At 34.0% G+C, this 19,349-nt stretch overlaps 1 protein-coding gene across 1 annotated transcript; it reads left to right on the forward strand.

Annotated features, from left to right (window-relative positions):
• Window positions 1-929: 929 nt before the first annotated feature.
• LOC130614504 (mRNA cap guanine-N7 methyltransferase-like) lies at window positions 930-17,739 on the forward strand. The gene is made up of 11 exons (XM_057435932.1): window positions 930-1,275; window positions 1,493-1,683; window positions 2,069-2,223; window positions 11,156-11,262; window positions 12,635-12,762; window positions 12,976-13,157; window positions 13,712-13,876; window positions 14,344-14,455; window positions 16,013-16,334; window positions 16,620-16,808; window positions 17,325-17,739. Exons 1-11 carry the CDS (start codon window positions 945-947, stop codon window positions 17,459-17,461), a joined length of 2,019 nt encoding a protein of 672 aa, XP_057291915.1. The 5' UTR covers window positions 930-944; the 3' UTR covers window positions 17,462-17,739.
• Window positions 17,740-19,349: the final 1,610 nt, after the last annotated feature.

The following is a 19,349-nucleotide window of genomic DNA, read 5'->3' on the forward strand; positions in this document are numbered from 1 at the left end:
TCGATGGCAAATTCGCTTTTTAATTTTTACGACAAAATAAATTAGACACCAAATTCATCGTTTACATTGGTTAACCGCGCTCTGATTGGTCTAAAACTGGCAGCGAAACCTTTAGCCGCGAAAAAGTAGGAACTGTTTCTACTCAGCGAAGCAAATATTTCGATGCAAAATCAAAACAAACAAAACTGCGCATGCTCAGATACAATTCGCCGTCGAATTCGCCGTTCATTTCGCTTCGTGAATATCCCCCCCCTTAATGGAGCCTTTAAAGGGTGTTTTCTCTGAGGCGGTAGCATGGGGTCAAAACAATCTGGTGCCACTTCAAAGATCCATTGTGTTGTATGTATATATATAAATACCATGTTTTATCATTAACGCGATATGTGTATGATAAATAAATAAAATGCAGTGAAATTTTCTCATAACAGCCATCCTTTTTGGCGCACACCTTACGACGGGCACTTTTTTCAAGAACGGATGAAATAAAGGCCAAACACTTGTTACAAAGCCTCCAGCAGGCACAATTTGAGGTAAAAATATCAACTTTCGATCTGTGCTCACTTCACGGTCGTCAACAATTTCCTAGTTACTTTTATGAACAGAGCAATCAAACAATGTAATCATTCAAAATTTAAATGGGTGTGAGATCAGGTTAGCATACAATGCGAAAAAAATAATGTGTACTTTATTCTCTTTCGTTTTGGCACAGACGAATATATTTTGGATTAAACACTTTTCCGGTTGGACATGCATGGTAGTTTTGTATGTTATCGCGTGTATACTCTTAACTGACGGTTTTGCCGCGCGTGCGGGGAGCACGGATGCAGCAAAGGCTAGGGCTACCCTGGGAACGAGTTTCTCCAATGAGCCAGGCCTTGTAATTTATTGTGTTTGGACTATAATTTTTGCCATATCCTGTGCAATTTATTCTTTAAAAACTATACATGAATTTAGGAAGTGATTGGGTCTGTGATCTCAATATTGTTTTTTATAACCCTTTCCCGGCTTGTTTGGAACACGGGATAGCATTTTCAAATATGGGAAGAGTGGGTACAAAGTTGTGGAAGAAGTGTGTTCCACCAAGCACTGCAAGAAAGATGGCTGCTAACACAGAAGATCACAAGGACATGGATGCTCAAATCCAGGAAAAAACAATCACTTCTCTAACGGAGGATTTGAAAACTAAGGTAGATTCTGAAGAGAAGCAAGAGAATGTTCTTGACAAAAATGAGAAAGATGATAAAGAAGAAAATCATCAAAATGGTCTAGAAGAAGGTATGGTTTTTGGACTTTCACTTTTAACTTTTTCTTCTCTGTTTCTCAAAACGTCCTTGTTTTGTAACTAAAGTACATTGTATTGTAAAGAGAAAGGTTATGGAGAACAATGACATCGCCCATTATGTAAGGCCTTAACCATAGATTTAAGATATGACCTCAACCTTTCAGTTTCAGGGAGGCTTTCTAGCTAGTTAATATTACACTCATTTTATAGTTCAAGCTTCTGATAACATGAATGAAGAAAAGAGTATCTCTGAGGAAAGGGCACAACCAGATGAATCCATGAAAGCAGAAAATGTTAGTTCTACTGAAGCAGGCCCACAGGCTAATGATACAAGTATCAATGAAGAAGAAAAGAAAAATGACAATACAGATGGAAAGAACAAAGATGAGGCCCAAAAGAAGGTTAAGGCTCGAACTGAGGCTATTATCTGCAGAGCTTCCCATACTGCCCCTTTTATGATGTGTTTTTATTTTCTAGCAGGTTTTTGAAGAAAAATTCGTCCAGCATAGTTTATCAAAAATGAAAAAATCAAAAATCTTTATTAGTATAATACTGCTTTTAAAACAAAAGATAGGTCTGGCATTATATAGAATTTTCAAAAGCCACTGTTTAATACATAACAGAAAAACTGATAAATTTTTTTTTCCTTGATCATACTCATGAATTTTCATATTTATACGTCAATATTGCATATTTAAATAACAAAATCATTTTTGCTTCACTAAACTGGATGGTTAACAACGTGAATCAATCCTTAAACAATAATGTTCTGTATATTATTTTTAGGATGAAGGCTTGGGTTCTGCTGTGGCAAAGCATTACAATGAAATACCGGCTGGGACAAAAGAACTTAGGAAAGACAGTCGAATCTTTCATCTAAGAAGCTTTAATAATTGGATTAAAAGTGTTATGATCAATGAGTTCCTGCAAAAAATTAAAAGGTATATTATATGACTATCTCATATAGGTACATACAGTTTGTCATGTATCTCCAATTAAAGTTGGCATGTTAATTTTGTATCCTTATACTGGTATTTTTTATTTATATACTTATAATTTGCTGGAAAGGTTGTATACGACCTCCTTGTTTATTCACCAAAAATTTTGCAAATCAACCTACCACTAATAGTATAAAAGAGGTCCAGGATGATATACTTCTTAAAGTTCTCATAGTAGACGGCATAGTAGGAAAAAAGTAAGATCTGCCCTCGATTTTGCAAGGAGAGGTTGTATTGAGGGCTCTATTTTGAGTAAAGAAAAGGGAAATGTTAAAGTGTAGAAAATAATGAAAAGAAAAAACATAAACCTTACCACGTAGTAAGAGAAGGATAACAGACAAGAGAAGTTTTTATGGTTAATGCAATTATTGGAACAATAGAATGTAAAACAAACCAGGAGGATAAAAGAAAAAAAAATTGGCGATGACAAGAAGAAGTTACAACAGATACAAGGAAATTATCAACAAAAAACAAAAAAACATGACGAATGGACAAAGAAATATTCAATATAATGAAGATATGTCAAAACACAATAAATGAGAAGAAAGAAAACCAAACCATCACAAAGCCAACCATCACAAAGCCTAAGAGAAATCTAAAGAAGAAAGAAGAAAACATAATGACCAGTAGCAGATTAAAATTAATAAACTACATATATGACAGGTCATTTCTTGAATAAAACTACACCATAACTACAAAAAGCACCTGCTAAAAAAATTATGAGTGCTATGGTGTGCGAAAAATCGCACTCGTAGCAAAATTTACAAGTGCGATGTGAATATCTGCAAGTGTGATTCACACTTAACTATTTTGTGTTTACCGCAACGTTATATGTTATTTAAGCTGTATAGAAATGAATTTTGTAAAACGTATTAACCACAAGTGCAAGATTGAAACACTGTTGAACGCAATGATGTGTTGGCAGATTCGCTATTTGTTTTTGGCATTAAATATATTTCTAGACATTCGTGATTTCTCTTTCCCCTTTTAAAAAGATTTTTTAAACTTTATTCAACATGTTTTTTCTTTGGTATTACATCACGAAAACATTTGTCTGAAAGCTGTATTAAGGTACAGGACACCTAACCTCTCCCATGTTCTGGTTATATTTAACTTGCATGGGTGGGCACTCTTCTCGCAGTATTCTGTGACGATGAAAGTCGGACTGACTTGTGGCATGGTTCTAAATGGTCTTTCGTTCGAGTCTCAGTGTAATGCACCAGCCAAGCATAAGAGTGTTGGCATGAAGGAAAGGGGTCGACTTTAATGCTCTCTATACTTTTTAAACAAAATCAATCACAAAGAAATGAATGTTACACAATCAGCATAAAAGCCTTTTTCATCACTATAATATGTTAGAAAAAGAAAAAATTCACGAGTGCGATAAAAAGCACTCGTAAATCTTTTTAAGAGTGTGAGGGCGAGTGCGCGTGCGATCACACTTGTCTCAAGGAATGGCCTGATATGAGAAGAAACAAGGAGGTTATGCCAAAAAAATGCAAAAAGTGGTAGAAGAGTTAAGAAATGTAGGGGGTATTAAAGAAAAAAAATCGAATATGAGAAGGAAAGAAAAACAACAGAATTAAGGAAGACGGTATAATGAGGTCAGACCCTGAGGGAATCAAAGAAGTATATAGGCAATTTTAACAAAAAGTGAGACGAAATGTTAAGGACATAGAAAACAAGCCAGCCAAATAGCAACCAATGAAAATTAAGAAAAAAAACAATAGAAAAAGTCATCAAGGTGCTAAAACGTAGAAAAACAAGGGATTGTGAAGAATGGTGCAAAAAATGAATAAAAAAGGTGGAGATAAAATAATAATATCAACATGTATACTAAGTAATAAAATATTAGGAATGCTGGAGATACCTTAACAGTGGGCAAACATGGGAATAAAGTTGATGCATAGAAGAAGGGCTGAAAGACGCTGATGAAAACAGAAGGGGAATTTTTTCGACAACTATCATGGAAAAAGTTTTTGAAAAGATTGTGCTGGGGGAGATACAGTACATATTGGAATAAATAAGCACCGTAATGGAGGAAGAAAAGAAAGTTCCACAAAAGACAACTAGCTGACAATAATGGACAGGAACACATCACTAAAAAGGCCACCTATATATGATGTTTGCATATGCAGAAAAGTGCATCATAGACATACAAAGGATGGAGTGTGAGAAAGAGAGGCAGCGTTGATATATAAACTGAACCAGAAAGCCACAATAAAAGTCATTACATACCTGGGAATGATGAAATAAGGGTTGAAAATGTGGTGATGAAAGGGACAATTTTTGGAACACGGCTATGCTGCAGCAGCAAAATTGGACAAAGTATGAGCAACAGCACCAAGAACATTTATATCAATTATAGTACGGAACTGGGAAAACTGATTTACGTGGATGATATAGGAGTAGGATCAAGGAAAACAATAAAGGAAGTGGGAAAGAACCTCATAAAACTAGAGATCAAGAAAAGATTTCTTTTAAATACATAAAAGACAGAGTACATGATTATGCAAAAAGGGGAATAGACAGAATAGAAAAATACAAATGCTTGTGAAACTGAATTGGTGAGGATGGTACAGTAAGATCTAAAAGGTAGAAAGTATATGAGATTGCTGAAAGAACTGGAGCTATGGACAATGGAGAAAAGGATAATTTATTAAGGATCAGGCGTAAAAATAGTGCTGATGTTTGCAGTGACAGCAGTTCTATTTATAGCTTAAATCTTTGTTAGAAAGTATACTGGACTTTTTTTTTGAGTTCAGTGAGATTCTTTTTTTGTAAGCTTTAGGTGGCTTCCTAGTATATATTGTTACAATATTATGTTTTGTCTTTGATATAGCTGTGGCTCTAGAGATTCCAAGCAATTATACAAATATATTTTACGAATCACAGATGTAAGCTAATTTTTACTCATCTCAAATCTGATGGCGTCATTAGAAAAAATGCAGAAAGCATTTTTTTGTTGTTGTTACTTTAAGCTTAACATTTGTGATAAGTTTCTTGCTTAAAAAACAACTTTTAGGATGGAGGGGGTCCTAATTTTTATTCTATTCCAATATTACATTCACACTATGCATATTTTGTTTTTTAAATGCAAAGAGCATACTATGTAGTGAGTTTTTAGATTTTTAGATAAAACACTGGCTTTATTTTGTATCTTCTAATACCTGACAAAGTATTTATAACATACATGCTGTATGTACTGCTTTGTCTTAGTTAAATCTATGTCTTTCTTGATGGACTATTATGGATTGAACGTAAACTGTTGTGAACAAAACATAATGAAATATATGTTACCATTTTTCTAGGAAATATTTTGCATGTTTCTTTCTTGAGCTTTCATATTTTTAGTCTTTGGGATTAGATCTTTAACACATGCATACTTAAATTTTGTGCTCAAATACCAGATCACGTTATGTTCCTTGAGCTTGTTTTACAACAAAAGCGACAAAGATGTACATGGATTTTTAATGTTCCATACTGTCAGGGAACTAATCGAGCTCGGACTGCATTACCTTTTATCCATAAAGCCCGGGAGACAAATATCGACAATATTTGTCTCCTGTTTTTGTTTGGTACTTTCTCATATTTTTAGAAAGATTTAAATTTAAGCAAATTTTCTTGCTTTCCAGCAAGAAAATTGGTATTGTTGTGATATTTCTTCAGTGACAAAACTCTGTTGATAACTTTGTCTGCAATTGGTTTAACACCATTCAGCATTAGGATCACCATCCTTCTGTGTAGGATCAACATGAAAATCCCATTGCAAATCTCAAAAATTTATAGATGTTCATGTTTCTGTATCGACATCTTTAATTTTTGACCAATCCTTGTGTTTCCTGAAGATTTGCCTAGAGAATCAAAAGTTTAAAAATAATATTTTCAAAGTCAAGTTTATCTTTTGTTTTAACAGTTTCTTGTACTTCTGGCCAAATTTCAAAATATAATCTCAAAATACAATTTTAGGGATTTTGAAGGACAATCAATGGCAGATTTTCTGCAATTGGTTGTCCTTTAAAATCCCTAAAATTGTCAAACATATCTGCTAAATTGTTCTTTTCAAGTTTCACATCAATAAATAATGTATCAAGATCAGTTTCTATCTTAAAGTCATCTATTCTCAGGTCATCAACAACTTTCTCTTGAATACCATGTTTACTATTTTCAGGTAACGACACGACAAACCCAACACCTTGTTTCGACTTCATGCCAACCTTTTAGCTGTACACGATAACACTGATAGTTTTTATTTTTCAACCAAAGAGATTTGGTCTTACTAATGTGATTAACAGCTACTACCAATGATAAATTTTACAACAATGTAGTATACTGCCAATCAGGATACCAACACTAAAATATACTTAACAAGGCGTTATCTATGAGAGAACCAAAGGTCTAGACCAAACTTCAGACTAACATTCAGATCAAGCATCCAACAAAGATTTGAATCTGGCTCTAAAGCAATGTGTTACAGATAAACTTTATCTATAGCACTGAATCTATAGCATGCTTCTTTTAATAAGAGGAAATCCAGCCCTCGAAATTAGCCAAAAAAATCCGTCGGACAAAACGTCTGATAGATTTCCGTCTTGGTTGAAAACTTTTAGTCTCAGAATTAATGAATAGTCCTGGTCCTTTTAATCCACAAGCAACCCTATTCATAGCCAGCCTGAACATCCTAGCTAATTCACCGACTCCTAACTACGTCGACATAAATCTATTTTGCCTGGCCGCTTCGTCGTTGGTAACCAGGTCTTACACAAGAAATCCAGCCATGCGGTTCTTAACTAATGCGGAGGTGAACGCCAACGGAGCATGGATGAATCAAGTCTGCAAAACTGCACTTACAGGCGGAACAGACATTTTTTCATGGATTTAATTGTAGATAATTTCTTCATTTTACAAAACAATTGGAAACCATAGCAGGCCTGAATTTAATGTATGTGTTATTCAAACAATTTTAAAAACAAAACCCATGTGCGGTAAAAAAAATTTCTGTATAAATTTTGTTGAAATGTAGCTGAACTTTTCAAATGAATTTTGAAGTTTTTATTTAAGCCACAAGGATAAAAAATTTTTGTAATTTAAAAACAAAGCATATTTTTGCTTATTTGCTAGTGATGACCTGAAAAATAATTAAAATTGAGAGAGTTTGAGGTTCACGATTCAAAACAACCCCCACTTTTCTTCCGCAAAATGAATGCGCTACAAAGATTAGCCTCGTCAGTTTTTTGCCATCGCGAAATGAAACCGCGCCAGCAATTGCGACGGCAATTACCGATTGCAAATTTTTTTTAAAACATTTGAAATTGACAGCCATAGCAAAATTCATCTTGTTTAGGTCATCTAAACAAGGTCACCCTTGATGTAATAATGCTGGAGAAACAATTGTTAAGGGGTGATGGTCAATGCTGTGATTTGCTTTTTCAGTATTTTCAGTATTCCGTCAATTTATTAAAGATTAACACCGTAACTACAAACTACCTATGTGATTAAGTAGTGACACAGTAAGGGTGACTTTTAAACTTTTAAAGAAGATATGATTCAAAATTTCGCCACTTATTGCCAAATCTGTATTCAACGCAATGATCCACCCATTGTTTTTCTATTGTTATCCAATAATTGGTGGCTTAAATTGCATGTGAAGAACAAAGTTAAATTCCTTGATGCTGTGAGCAAGGCAAGTAACTGGTTGTAAAAAAAGTTGGTCAACATGGTTATGCCAAATGAAACTTAAAATGGTTGTTGATGTATTCAAATGTGTCAACAAGATCACCGTCAACAAGAAATATGTGATTATGATTAATCATTTGATTAAAACCAGAGGCAACAAAACCAATGGACTGAGGCTAGTTGAAAGGTTTCCTATTATCAAGGAACTTTAATTTTTAATAGTCTTCACCAAATAATATTAGGGAAAAATATTTAATAATTTTCAAAAAATTTATTAAAACTGATTTTTAGGTTACTTTTTAGGTGAACACTTTGGGTTTTTTCCTGATGCCCTCTATTTGCTTTTTCCAATTCTTTGTTCAGGGTTCCCACGACTCCCAAAAATCCTAAAGAAATATCCTAAAATTTCCTGATTTTATGCAAATTTATACTCCTAAAATCTCCTAAATTTTTGTATGTGTTTTCCCTGTTTATTGAAAAAATTTCATAAAAAAACAGCTAAAGTCCTCCTAAATAACCTAAAGTAACTTGCAAAATGAATGGGAACGCTGTTTTTACCTTGTGCGAATTTAATTTTTTTGGCCTGTTTTTAACTTTTTATTTCTTGCCTGAACTTAAAATTTTTTGTTTATTTAAACAGGTCATGCATTGATACCAGTATAGATGTATTTATATCAAACTTAAGCTCTTATACTTGTATTAATATGATTAATAAAATAATAACAGAAACTATCAGAAAACTTCTGGATCCATTTTTAAAAAAAATACAGCGTTTTTACTGACAACTTCTTTACCTGTGTCTAAAGAAAAAGACTTGTGTTAAAGGAACACATTGGAAAGATCAATAACACGTTCCGCAAGCTGTCATTAGAGCAAAATTAAAGAAAGGTGAAATGGTTTCGAGATTTAAGTATGATATCAAATCAAATCACTGATTGTAAATAAAAGGACAAACAAAAAGTTCTGACTATTTTCAAATTGTTCCTTTTTTTCCAATTCCTGACTAAATTCAAATTTATTGTGAGTCTACCATGAATTAATGTTTGACCAACATGACGAGATTCCTTTTACTTTGGCCTCAGGAAAACGTTGTAGTGGCATAAAAAAGTTTGTATCGACATTTTGGAGTTATTTTTGTTAAATCTGTTTAATTTGTAACAAAACGTTGGTTAATTTTGATTACCCTTGTTGGAGCCCTCCTGAAAAACCCTAATGGCATTACCATTGTGGTTATTTTGATGTAGAACAATCTAAAACTTAATGGCTATAACATAGCCTTGAGAAAACTTAATGATCAACATAAGGCCTTTACAAATTTTTGCCCACACACGTTTGTAAAAGTACAACATATTTTCATGCAGGCAAGAAGGACTTTTTCTACTTCATGTTCCACTTTTAAATTTGATAAACTCATAACTTTAATGCTGCAATTTAATTGCCATGGGATAAGGTGGTCCAGCTTACCATTTTGTTTTTACAGGTGTAACATTGTGTTTCAGTCACTCAAATGTAATTGCTATACACCGTTAGGTAAGTATCATTCTCGACTTAACACCCATTTTCCATGCTAGAATGTATTGGGCAGGGTATATTATTAACCCTCTTTCAATCTGATTTAGGCTGTGTTAGATCTAAACTCAAAGTCCTCTGCCTCAAATCTTTTACCTCCTGCCAAGTCTTTCAGGGTCTACCTCTTGGCTTATTCCTAAGAACTATCAAGTCTCCACACTTTCTTACCCCATTATCCTCCTCCATTCTTTCCAAGTGTCCCAACTAACTCAATCTCCTTATCTTGATCTTTAATGCTACGGATACCTAGCCTGCTTCATAGATCATCTGGATTCTTTTTGTCTCTCAGACTGGTGTTACACACTGAAACTAAAGAGGGGGGTTCAATTCCCTTGGTGGCGATTCAATATTGGCGAGTGAATGTTGCCATAGCCCCAGGTTAACCCAAGCCATGTATGGGAAATAGGAAAGATGGCACACTGGGCCATTGGATATTGCACAGACTTGTTTGGTAGAGCACAGACCCTAATTTGGTCTGTGTAGTTCAAACGAGCATTAAAAACTATAGGACTGTCCATCTAAGCCATGACCCCTGGTTGAAATAAAAGACAGGATATGTTCCTTGATTTTTGTGAGGCTAGCCATGTAAAACATGCACTTCTCTCTATCTCTTTTCCTTATCGTTCTCACTACCATAAAACATAATACTTCTTACACATGCCACATACAGCCTACCTTTTGAACATAACAGTAACAATAACTTGTAACAAACACAATTTCTCATCAAGAAACTTCGGATGAAAATTTTTAGTAAAATTGGCCACAATTCTTAAGATTTAACCAAACTAAACTCAAACAAATATACCCCCCATCTGTATGCAAGGAATTTTCGTCTTTAAAAAAATGCTTGTCATTCATAGTCAACGCATAAACCTTTTTTAAACAAAAAAATTAAAATATTTTTGTACTTTAAAAATATAATGGTAGTTTGTTACTTTAAACTAATACTATCTTGTAGAAATAATAAAAACTAAATACCATAATATTTTTGCCTAAAAATACATTTAATCTCTTATTGTCGAGATAACTACAATACCACTTGAATGTAAATTCACATGTTTGTGAGTTGTTCATTGCATGTATAAAAACTTTATGTGCATCTTTCGTTTACACATAAACTAAATGCTTCCTATTGTTATCATTGTGTCTAAGTCATAACAATTGTATATGATAAAGCCCTTTGGTTTGACATAACATATGCAAGCTATTGATTAAAAGCGCCAGCATTCACGAAAGCTATATTCTAACTTAATGGATATCCACACATAAAACAAATGCTGACGAAAAAAAATATCTCACACTGACTGCTTTTAAAAAAATTTATCCAATTAAAAATAATAGTTTTTTTTTTGCTTTATTTTTTATAACAAAATACATTCATTTTTTTATAGGGAGGTAGGTCTATTTATCATTAGAATGAAATACAGTAATTTTTTATCATTTTGGCATGCAAGGCTACTCATATTTTTAACAAATAACAATAACAACAAAAGCTAAAATATCACATAAAAGTGATAATCTTTGAATATATGTAAAGTTACCTTTAAGCAGTACTGTATTGGGATTTCATAATCAGCAAAAAATACTGTAATATAGCTCTTAACTGTATTGAAATATTTGTCTGTTTTAGGAAAAAACGTACATCTGACGATGTGAATGTACTTGATTTGGCTTGTGGAAAAGGCGGTGATCTATTGAAATGGCAAAAAGGACGAGTCGATCATGTGATTATGGCAGGTTAGTTGTGGTTTAATACGCCACATTTTTTTTTAATATCAGTTTTAGCTGTAAATAAAATGCAGGCGTTATTAAGCTCCTTGTAGAAAGTTAGGTGGTAAAATCTTCAAACTTATTTTCCCATGTTGCACACTAATCTGCTGCTAGCATTTCTTTTTTACAACATTTTAATTAAAAGCGTGTTTCTGACCATAATGATATATAATATTTTTTAATGGTGAATTATATCATCCCACAGTTCTGACAAGCACTTAAGCAGTCAGCTAAAAATAGAATACACAACTGATTATTATCTTTTTTCCTTTGTAATTTTTAAACTTGTTTAGAAACCAATCAGTATTTGATAACTTTTGTATTAGTGTTTGCAAGATAAAAAGTAGACAATCTATTATTCAAGTTTAATCCTAAATCATTTAAGATTATTTTTGGAGCTGTATGTTAATGGGTCATTGACGTCTGTTTTCCAGTGTAGCATGGGTTGGGCAGGGTAAATTAATGACCTTTCAGTCTGATCTAGACTGTATTAGTTTTGAATTTAAATTCCTCTTCATCAAGTCTTTCCTATTACCTTCTGCCAAGTCATTCTTGGTCTACCTTTGGGCTTTGTCCCCAGGAGTTATTAAGTATTTTACCAAATTATCCCCCAAAATTCTTTTCAATGTCCCAACTAACTTAATCTTCTTATCTGGATTACATCTCTCATGCAATGAATATGTAGTCTGCTTCTTAACCCATCTGAACTCTTTCTGTTTTTCAAACTGGTGTTACACATCTACCTATATGGGTTGTTATTATCTTTAGATTTGTTATTTTAAGCATTTTAGCTAGAAATTTCAGTGTTGTATATACACTCAATGTTTTGGAAAGAACAAAAGATATACATTTTAGTGACAAAGAATCCCCCCTCCATAACAGGACAAAGGAGGTATTGTATTGCCACAATACTTGGTGCAAGTGTTTGCTAGCACATTAGACGACAATTGAGGATTATAAAATAGGATGACGTCATTCCGTTTAAGATGACATCATCAAAACTCAACAATTAGATCATGCAGGGCAAAATGAAATGTCCTGGGTAGAAAAAACAATAAAGTTGTTAAAAACTCCTTGTAATCTGAAAACAATCATTTGGTGTTTCGGCAAATTTAAAAATTTAGTAAATTCACAAGTCTGTTATCAACATGTGCAAGTTATTTTTTATTACTGCAATAAAGACTGTTCAGTTAACAACTGTATAGGACAACATTTTGTTATTATTTTCATTCTGATGCTTTAACCTACAACCTTTCTCATTGAAACCAAGCACTAGCCATAAATATGACGTTGATTGATATTTAACTCAAAGTAATTTCTTTGTGAACATACTTTGTAGATATTGCTGCCATATCAATCGACCAATGCAAAGAGAGATATGCCAGATTGGAGAAAGATCAGAATCGCAGTCGGCACTCAAGGGATCCTTTGTTTACCATCGAAACTTTTGCTGAAGATTGCACAAAGGTATCTAGATTTGATTTATTGGGTCAGCTCATTTCGTTGCATTTTATTTTGTCTTTTTTCCTTCATGACTTAGTCAACAATCTGAGTTTTACCTTTGGAGTTACCATTAATGCTTGCAATTTTCTGATGGCCTGATCATTAATTACCTGTTTAAATGAACAAGAGACAGACTAAAAATAAAACGTTATTGACAATGTGAGCACTTCCCTTTAGGTTGTTTTAACGGAAAAGTTCAAGAAACCGGAGATTAAACTAGACTTGACAAGTTGTCAATTTGCGTTTCATTACTCGTTTGAGAGTTACCAGCAAGCAGACACTATGCTTAAGAACGCGTGTGAGAACCTTCGTGTGGGTGGATATTTCATCGGTACAACACCTGACGCACAAAAGCTTGTGTAAGTACCAGGCTCTTCTTATCTTTTATCTTAGAATATTATTACAAATGTTTTTTACTATTTAAAAAGTACTAAACATCATTCCAGACGTTTGTATTAGTTTATAACCAGTTCCTTTACCATCCAAAAATGTATTTTACTATTCAAAAATATTTTTATCAATTGGTTTTTTTATTAAAGTCGAAAATCTACAACTTATTAGACTTTATTAGTCAAATAGGAAATGAAGACAGTATGTTCAGGCTGGCAAAATATAAGTAGTATATTGTTATGGTTTGTCTGTTCATTGTTTTCTTACTACTGCAGATTCATAAGTTCTTAAACATAATTACTTAATGCTTTAGTAAATCTTTTTTCCATCATCGGGGAAAGTGATATGTTGATGAACATTTCTTAGGGTATCTGATAGGATTAGGCTCCATATTTTCAGAATGATTAATTCAAGGTTAAAAAACTAAGCTTACAGTAAACAGTGAGAATTGACTTTGACATTAAGTTGGAAGTGTGTACTTCGTTTACACTAATCTCAACTCCTTCCTTTTTTTTTTTTGCAGAAAACATATTAAAACCTGCAAAGCTGATTCGTTTGGAAACTCAGTATACAACATAAAACCCGAGGATAAAGAGAAGTTTCCATTGTTTGGAGCTAAATACATGTTTTACTTAGAAGGTGTGGTCGATTGTCCAGAATTTTTAGTTTACTTCCCTGCTTTGGAAAAGTAAGTATTCACTGAAATTTCTTTGGTTGCATATATGTGTTTGTTTCATTAGTTACTAAAACAGAGTTCAAATCTCGCAATCTCAAGTTGAAATTCACCTATTTTCATAATGGTTGGTGCACTAAAGTTAACTATTAACAAGGAATCAATGGCACGTGTCTTACAGTACTCCCTCATCATAACTGCAAAGATGTTTTCAGCAAATTTTTGTGAACCGGCTTGCAATGTAGCATTTAGTTCGACTTCTCTCAGGTGTATGCAACAAAATGTTTCTACTTGCACCTGAAAAATGTCGACAATGACTTTTGGCTTAAATCCAATTTTGAACCTAGGCATGTTGCACAAAAGATTTCCGTTTAGATCCATTTTGCTCGAAACTATGCCTTATTTTACTTCCAGATCTTGAAGTTGAGTGTTTGATATTGTTAAATATGACCAATAAAATTTTGTGAAACTTTGTTGTTTAGGATGGCTGAAAAGTATAATATGAAACTTGTGTGGAAGAAAAATTTCCATCAAATGTTTAAGGAATACGAAAGAGAATATTCATCACTACTACAAAAGATGAATGCAATGGAGGTAACAGCGAATAATAATGCTCTGTCTTCAGATATATTGTATATTGCTGTCTGTTTCACCCGTAATTTTATACAAGTACCTAAAATCTTATTTTAATTTCAGGGTGACCACTTCTCCTTAGAACCCGTATAATATATTTTGGCTGCTTCCTTAAATTCTTCTTCTTTTTACTTCATCACCACATTTATTGATTAGACCTTGACTTTTAAGCGATATGATATTTCCGAATTTGAATCCTCTCAATCTTCCAGTCATCAGTTTGCTCACTAATATTGTAGAAGATTTTATCTCGTGTCAACAAAAATCGATTTGGTTTTTTCAAAAAAAGATTTTAATATTCTTTATTTTCACATAAATTTCTTTGTCTTCTTTCTCAAAAGTTGTCACCCTGAACCTAAAGACGCGATGCCTATACTAATTTTACATTGCATTGTTATGCATATAACAGGCAAAACTATTATGGAACAGGATTAGGGCCTAGGACCTTGTGCACACCTTTTGCAAACGAATTGGCGACAAAAGTCACGTGTTTAACAAGAACAAAGATTAGTGTTGCGGCTGTGTTTTCACTTTTCCTAACATGAAAGGACATAGCCATGTTGAAATGATAAAGAATACGAATACTTTTAATTATTTTAACAATTTTCATTTTTTCTTTTTTTTTTTTTTTTTCTTTTTTTTTGAGGTATTAAAAATTTGTTCTGGTTTGCTGGTTTGTACATAAAATTCGTACGAAGTAGTTTTATTTTCATCTTTCCTTGATATTCTGTGTTTCAATAGGTTTTTGCCCTAACAGAATTGATAGGTCCGGTCCCTTCACGACTTCACTGTTTTGCAATCGATTCCCAATGGACGCGAGGACGCATGTGAAAGTTTCAGAGCCCTCACTTACTTCGTCATAGGTAAAGCGCAACTGAGCAGGAGAATGTCGCGTCAACAATTTCCATCAATAGCTTCCCACACAAATGTCAAGTGAAACACTTTGTAGCTTGCACGTGTTTTTAAAACTACCAATCGTTTTTGCGTCTCTTAGGGTCAGACTTTAAATAATAATAGATTGAAATTTTAATATATTTCACCAGTTTTCTTGAATTAAGATTCTTAGTCTCGCTAAAGAGTTTGTTTTTTGAAAGAAAAACGGATCTGCTAAATTGTATGTAGTATTGATTACCCAGTCGCTCTAATTTTAGAGAATATCATTTCGTAAACATCGGTTACGTGCGTCTCTGCATGTCCTTTTACAACGAAACTGTTACGAAAAAAAACAATTGCTAAACAAATAGCCGTTCTGTAGAATGACCATCGCTCACCGCGGCAAATTGTTTGCTGACACTTCTGTTAAATCGAGTGGGTTTTGAATGAAATTATAAAGTTACTGACGACTTCCGACCTTTCTCGGTCAACTTATCCTGTGAAATTAATGTTTCCGTCAGCCAAACTGTTTTTCCTAATTGATAGAGCTGATGACAGCATTTAAATGTTTTGCTCGATTATCCCATGTTGTAAGGAAAATGTATGATTTAGTCACTTGTTTTACCTGTGGTTGTGACTTTTTAGCAATATCCTGCTCCTTCCGACAAAGCTCTCACTGGTGGCAGTGAATCTCAATATAAGTCTGCTAAAGACTACATCGATAAGAAAGGTAGTAAGCACACTGTCGTTGGAACGCTTTCCGCTGACGAATGGGAAGTGGCTGGTTTGTATTTGGCTTTTGCCTTCGAAAAAGTTGAACCGGCGAGGGAAGGGAGGTCAACAGAGCGAGAAGACAGAAAGCGTCATCGAAGTGATCGAAGCAAAGACAGCAGCAAAAGTCGGAGTGCTCACCGTCATGACGACAAACGTAGATCTGGTAGTTCGTCAGCGAAAAGGTCTAAAAAAGGTAACGTCTATCTTTCGCATGATGTGCTGTCGTAGAGTTTAAATTGCGAGAGTTAAAACGCGTTTGTGCTCGGGATTAGTTTCGTAAAGTTTAAATTGCGAGAGTTTAAACGCGTTTGTGCTCTGGATTAGTCTCATTTCAACACATCTAAATAGTGTTGACGTGATTACCCTCTTCGAAGACGTTTTTGCTTCGACAACTATTTTTGTGGACAGGATGTTTTAAGTTTTTATGTAAGCGACTTAGTGACTATAAAAAGATCAACTTCTTCCTGTGTCATTGTAGAATCGGAATCAGAGGAAGTGTACGAGGTGAAAGATGAAATCTACGAAGATGAAACGGAAAAAACTGACGCTGGCACAGAAAAAACATCCGAGGAAACGCCTTCGTCTACTACCGAAACACCTGTGGAGGAAAAAGTCACCGCACCTATGGAGGAGAAAGTAACTGCGCCTGTGGAGGAGAAAGTCACTGGTACGTAGTGATTTTTTGGTAAAATTCTTCAATTTCAGGGTTGCCCCAAAAAGTATGGCAAACCTGTAAACTGACATTTTCTCCAGAAGATAAAGGGTCCTAATGTTTTTTTTGCAACTCAAATGTAATTTTAGTATACAAAATCGTTAAAAAGAGAGTAATTTTTAGTTCAATGATTATTATTTTGTACTGACCATTAGTGCTTTTTACACCCAAGATGCACCCAAAAATGAGAGAATACAAAAGTTGGGTATATTTAAATGACATATTTAGTTGTCATTGTTATTTAAAGGGGAGAAATTGGTAAATTCCTTTGCATATATTTCAGATTAATAAACCATTTCAAAAATTGATGAAAAATGATTAGGTTGATGAAGTTTAATTTTGTGCAGGTGACTAAAAACACGCCTCCTTTATGAGGTTGATTCCCGCCCGCTAAATAACCACGTCTTTCTACCAGCTAAATTAAGTTGTCAATAACTTGCATTATACTGTGACTGTTTTTTTTCTTTGTAGAAGAAACCAAAGAAACAACAGAACAGCAAGCAAGCATAATTGAAAACGTTACCGAGGAAACTGGTACTGAGGTTGTCGACGAAACCAAGAAATATGACGTCGAGGTTGCTCAAGAAGTCAGCGAAAAAGATGCTTAATGCGCATGCCTAAACCGTTCCTATTTTAAAATCGCTTGTTGAAAGTCAGTCCGCTTAGTTCGTGTTTGGAGTATGCATTTGGTTTAGAAACTTTGCGCAAAGAGAAATCCGCAATGCTAGAAAGTAATTTCACGTGATGAAGAAGAGAGAAATCTAGTTTTTGTACGTGTGTGAACTAGGAAATTTTGATATAGAATAACGTGTCTGTCAATAGTCGCTGCTACTGCTGATAAGTCGTTAGTTAAAATGCCTAAAAAAAGATTGCTTTAAATTTTAAATTGTTTTGTGAATTGGCGTGTTATGTACTGGAAAATACAAATTAAAATTCCTGGCAAACGCGAAATAGGACAGGCAGATAAATCTTAATTTAATAACTTACTTCAAGTTATTTAGAAGCAAGAATAAAGTTCTGTCGTGAGCCGTCTTTTAAAAACAATCCTGTGATAACTCGTACTTCTCTCGATAGCTCGAGCGTCAGTTGAACTGAATCGTTATCTTGGAGTTTTTTTGTGTGTTCCTGGAAAGTTTTATTCTGGTAACTTTCCGGTGTACCTAAAAGTCGATTATCTTTCCTCGATATCTCGAATGTTTGAGTTAATCTGCTTGTATTTTATTCCAGCAATTTAGCGCTGTGTGTTGATATATTACCAGTGTACAACGGAAAATGTTGGACCAGGACAACAACAGGACAATATTTTTACATAATAGGTGTATTAATAAGTATTAGGTGACCCAATATTTGACGTGATGATCCAACTTTTGATAGGTTGTTAGAGATACTTTTGATTTTGCTAAATTTAAGTTTTGTCCGAAAATTCCATAACCATCCCGTAACCATACTAGTTGACCAAAAAACTAGCGTGTTATACACATTTCTATAGGTACTAGTTTTCGCGAGTAACGAACGTGGCGTGTTTCGTATGTTTAATTTTTGCAAATTAAAGAACTCTATTTTCTGCTTGTAATGATGTCTTTAAAATAAAAAAATAGATGCCACATCCAAACAAATTATCCGTAGCCCGTGTACGATTGTCCATTTTGTTTCTTTTTTTTTCCCAATTTATTGCTAACGTGTATTTATCGTTGCAAAACCGCGAAAATTAGTACCCGAATTTTGTGCAAGTAAACCCGTTTTATATCTGTTAGAGAATTTCAACGACTTCGTCTGCCACGAGTCACCCTTCTATAGTAAGATTGTTTAAATCACGTAACGTTATCCAAGTGGGTCATTTATGTGAGAGCGAAGTTTTTTTTGGCATACGTGGGAATAACATTAGCCCATTATGAAATTGGGTAACTTAGAATTAGCAGTTGACACCCTTTCGTGTATCCAATTTCTTTTGCAACGTTTTTCTAAAAAATAGAAATATAGAAATAGAACCCTTGATAATGAATTCTGAAACTCGGAGACGTATAATATACGTGTGTTATAATATGCATGCCCTTTGTTGGAAAATGGGGCTTGAATGAATTCTTATCGGCGGTATTTTATATGCAGAATAAGACCAATTTCTTTAAAACCGATGCAGCTGGTAAGGAACAGCCTATGGTAGCTTAGTAAAGGAAAAAAATGGGAATAGCTGCCAAGATTTTGTTGTTTCTTGTACGTGAGGTTTGATGTCGCAAGACGAACATAACGCAAAAAGCAAACACGTAAATTTGCCTTTTCGAATGGTCAGCGAGTAACTAACGATGCCACTCGTGTGAAGAGGGAAAACTTACGGAGCAGGTAAAATTTTGGGTTTTTTTTTAAAACAAGAAACAAATATTGATACAAGCGAAGCTATTACCGTGGTAACGAAACCAGCAAAACGGTACATTTAGGAAATTATGTACTGCGCACATTTTAAATAATGCCGAATTTGATTATTAGATCAAAAGTCAAATA

Source organism: Hydractinia symbiolongicarpus, chromosome 11, assembly GCF_029227915.1.
Source record: "Hydractinia symbiolongicarpus strain clone_291-10 chromosome 11, HSymV2.1, whole genome shotgun sequence".
Classification (NCBI taxonomy): Eukaryota; Metazoa; Cnidaria; class Hydrozoa; order Anthoathecata; family Hydractiniidae; genus Hydractinia; species Hydractinia symbiolongicarpus.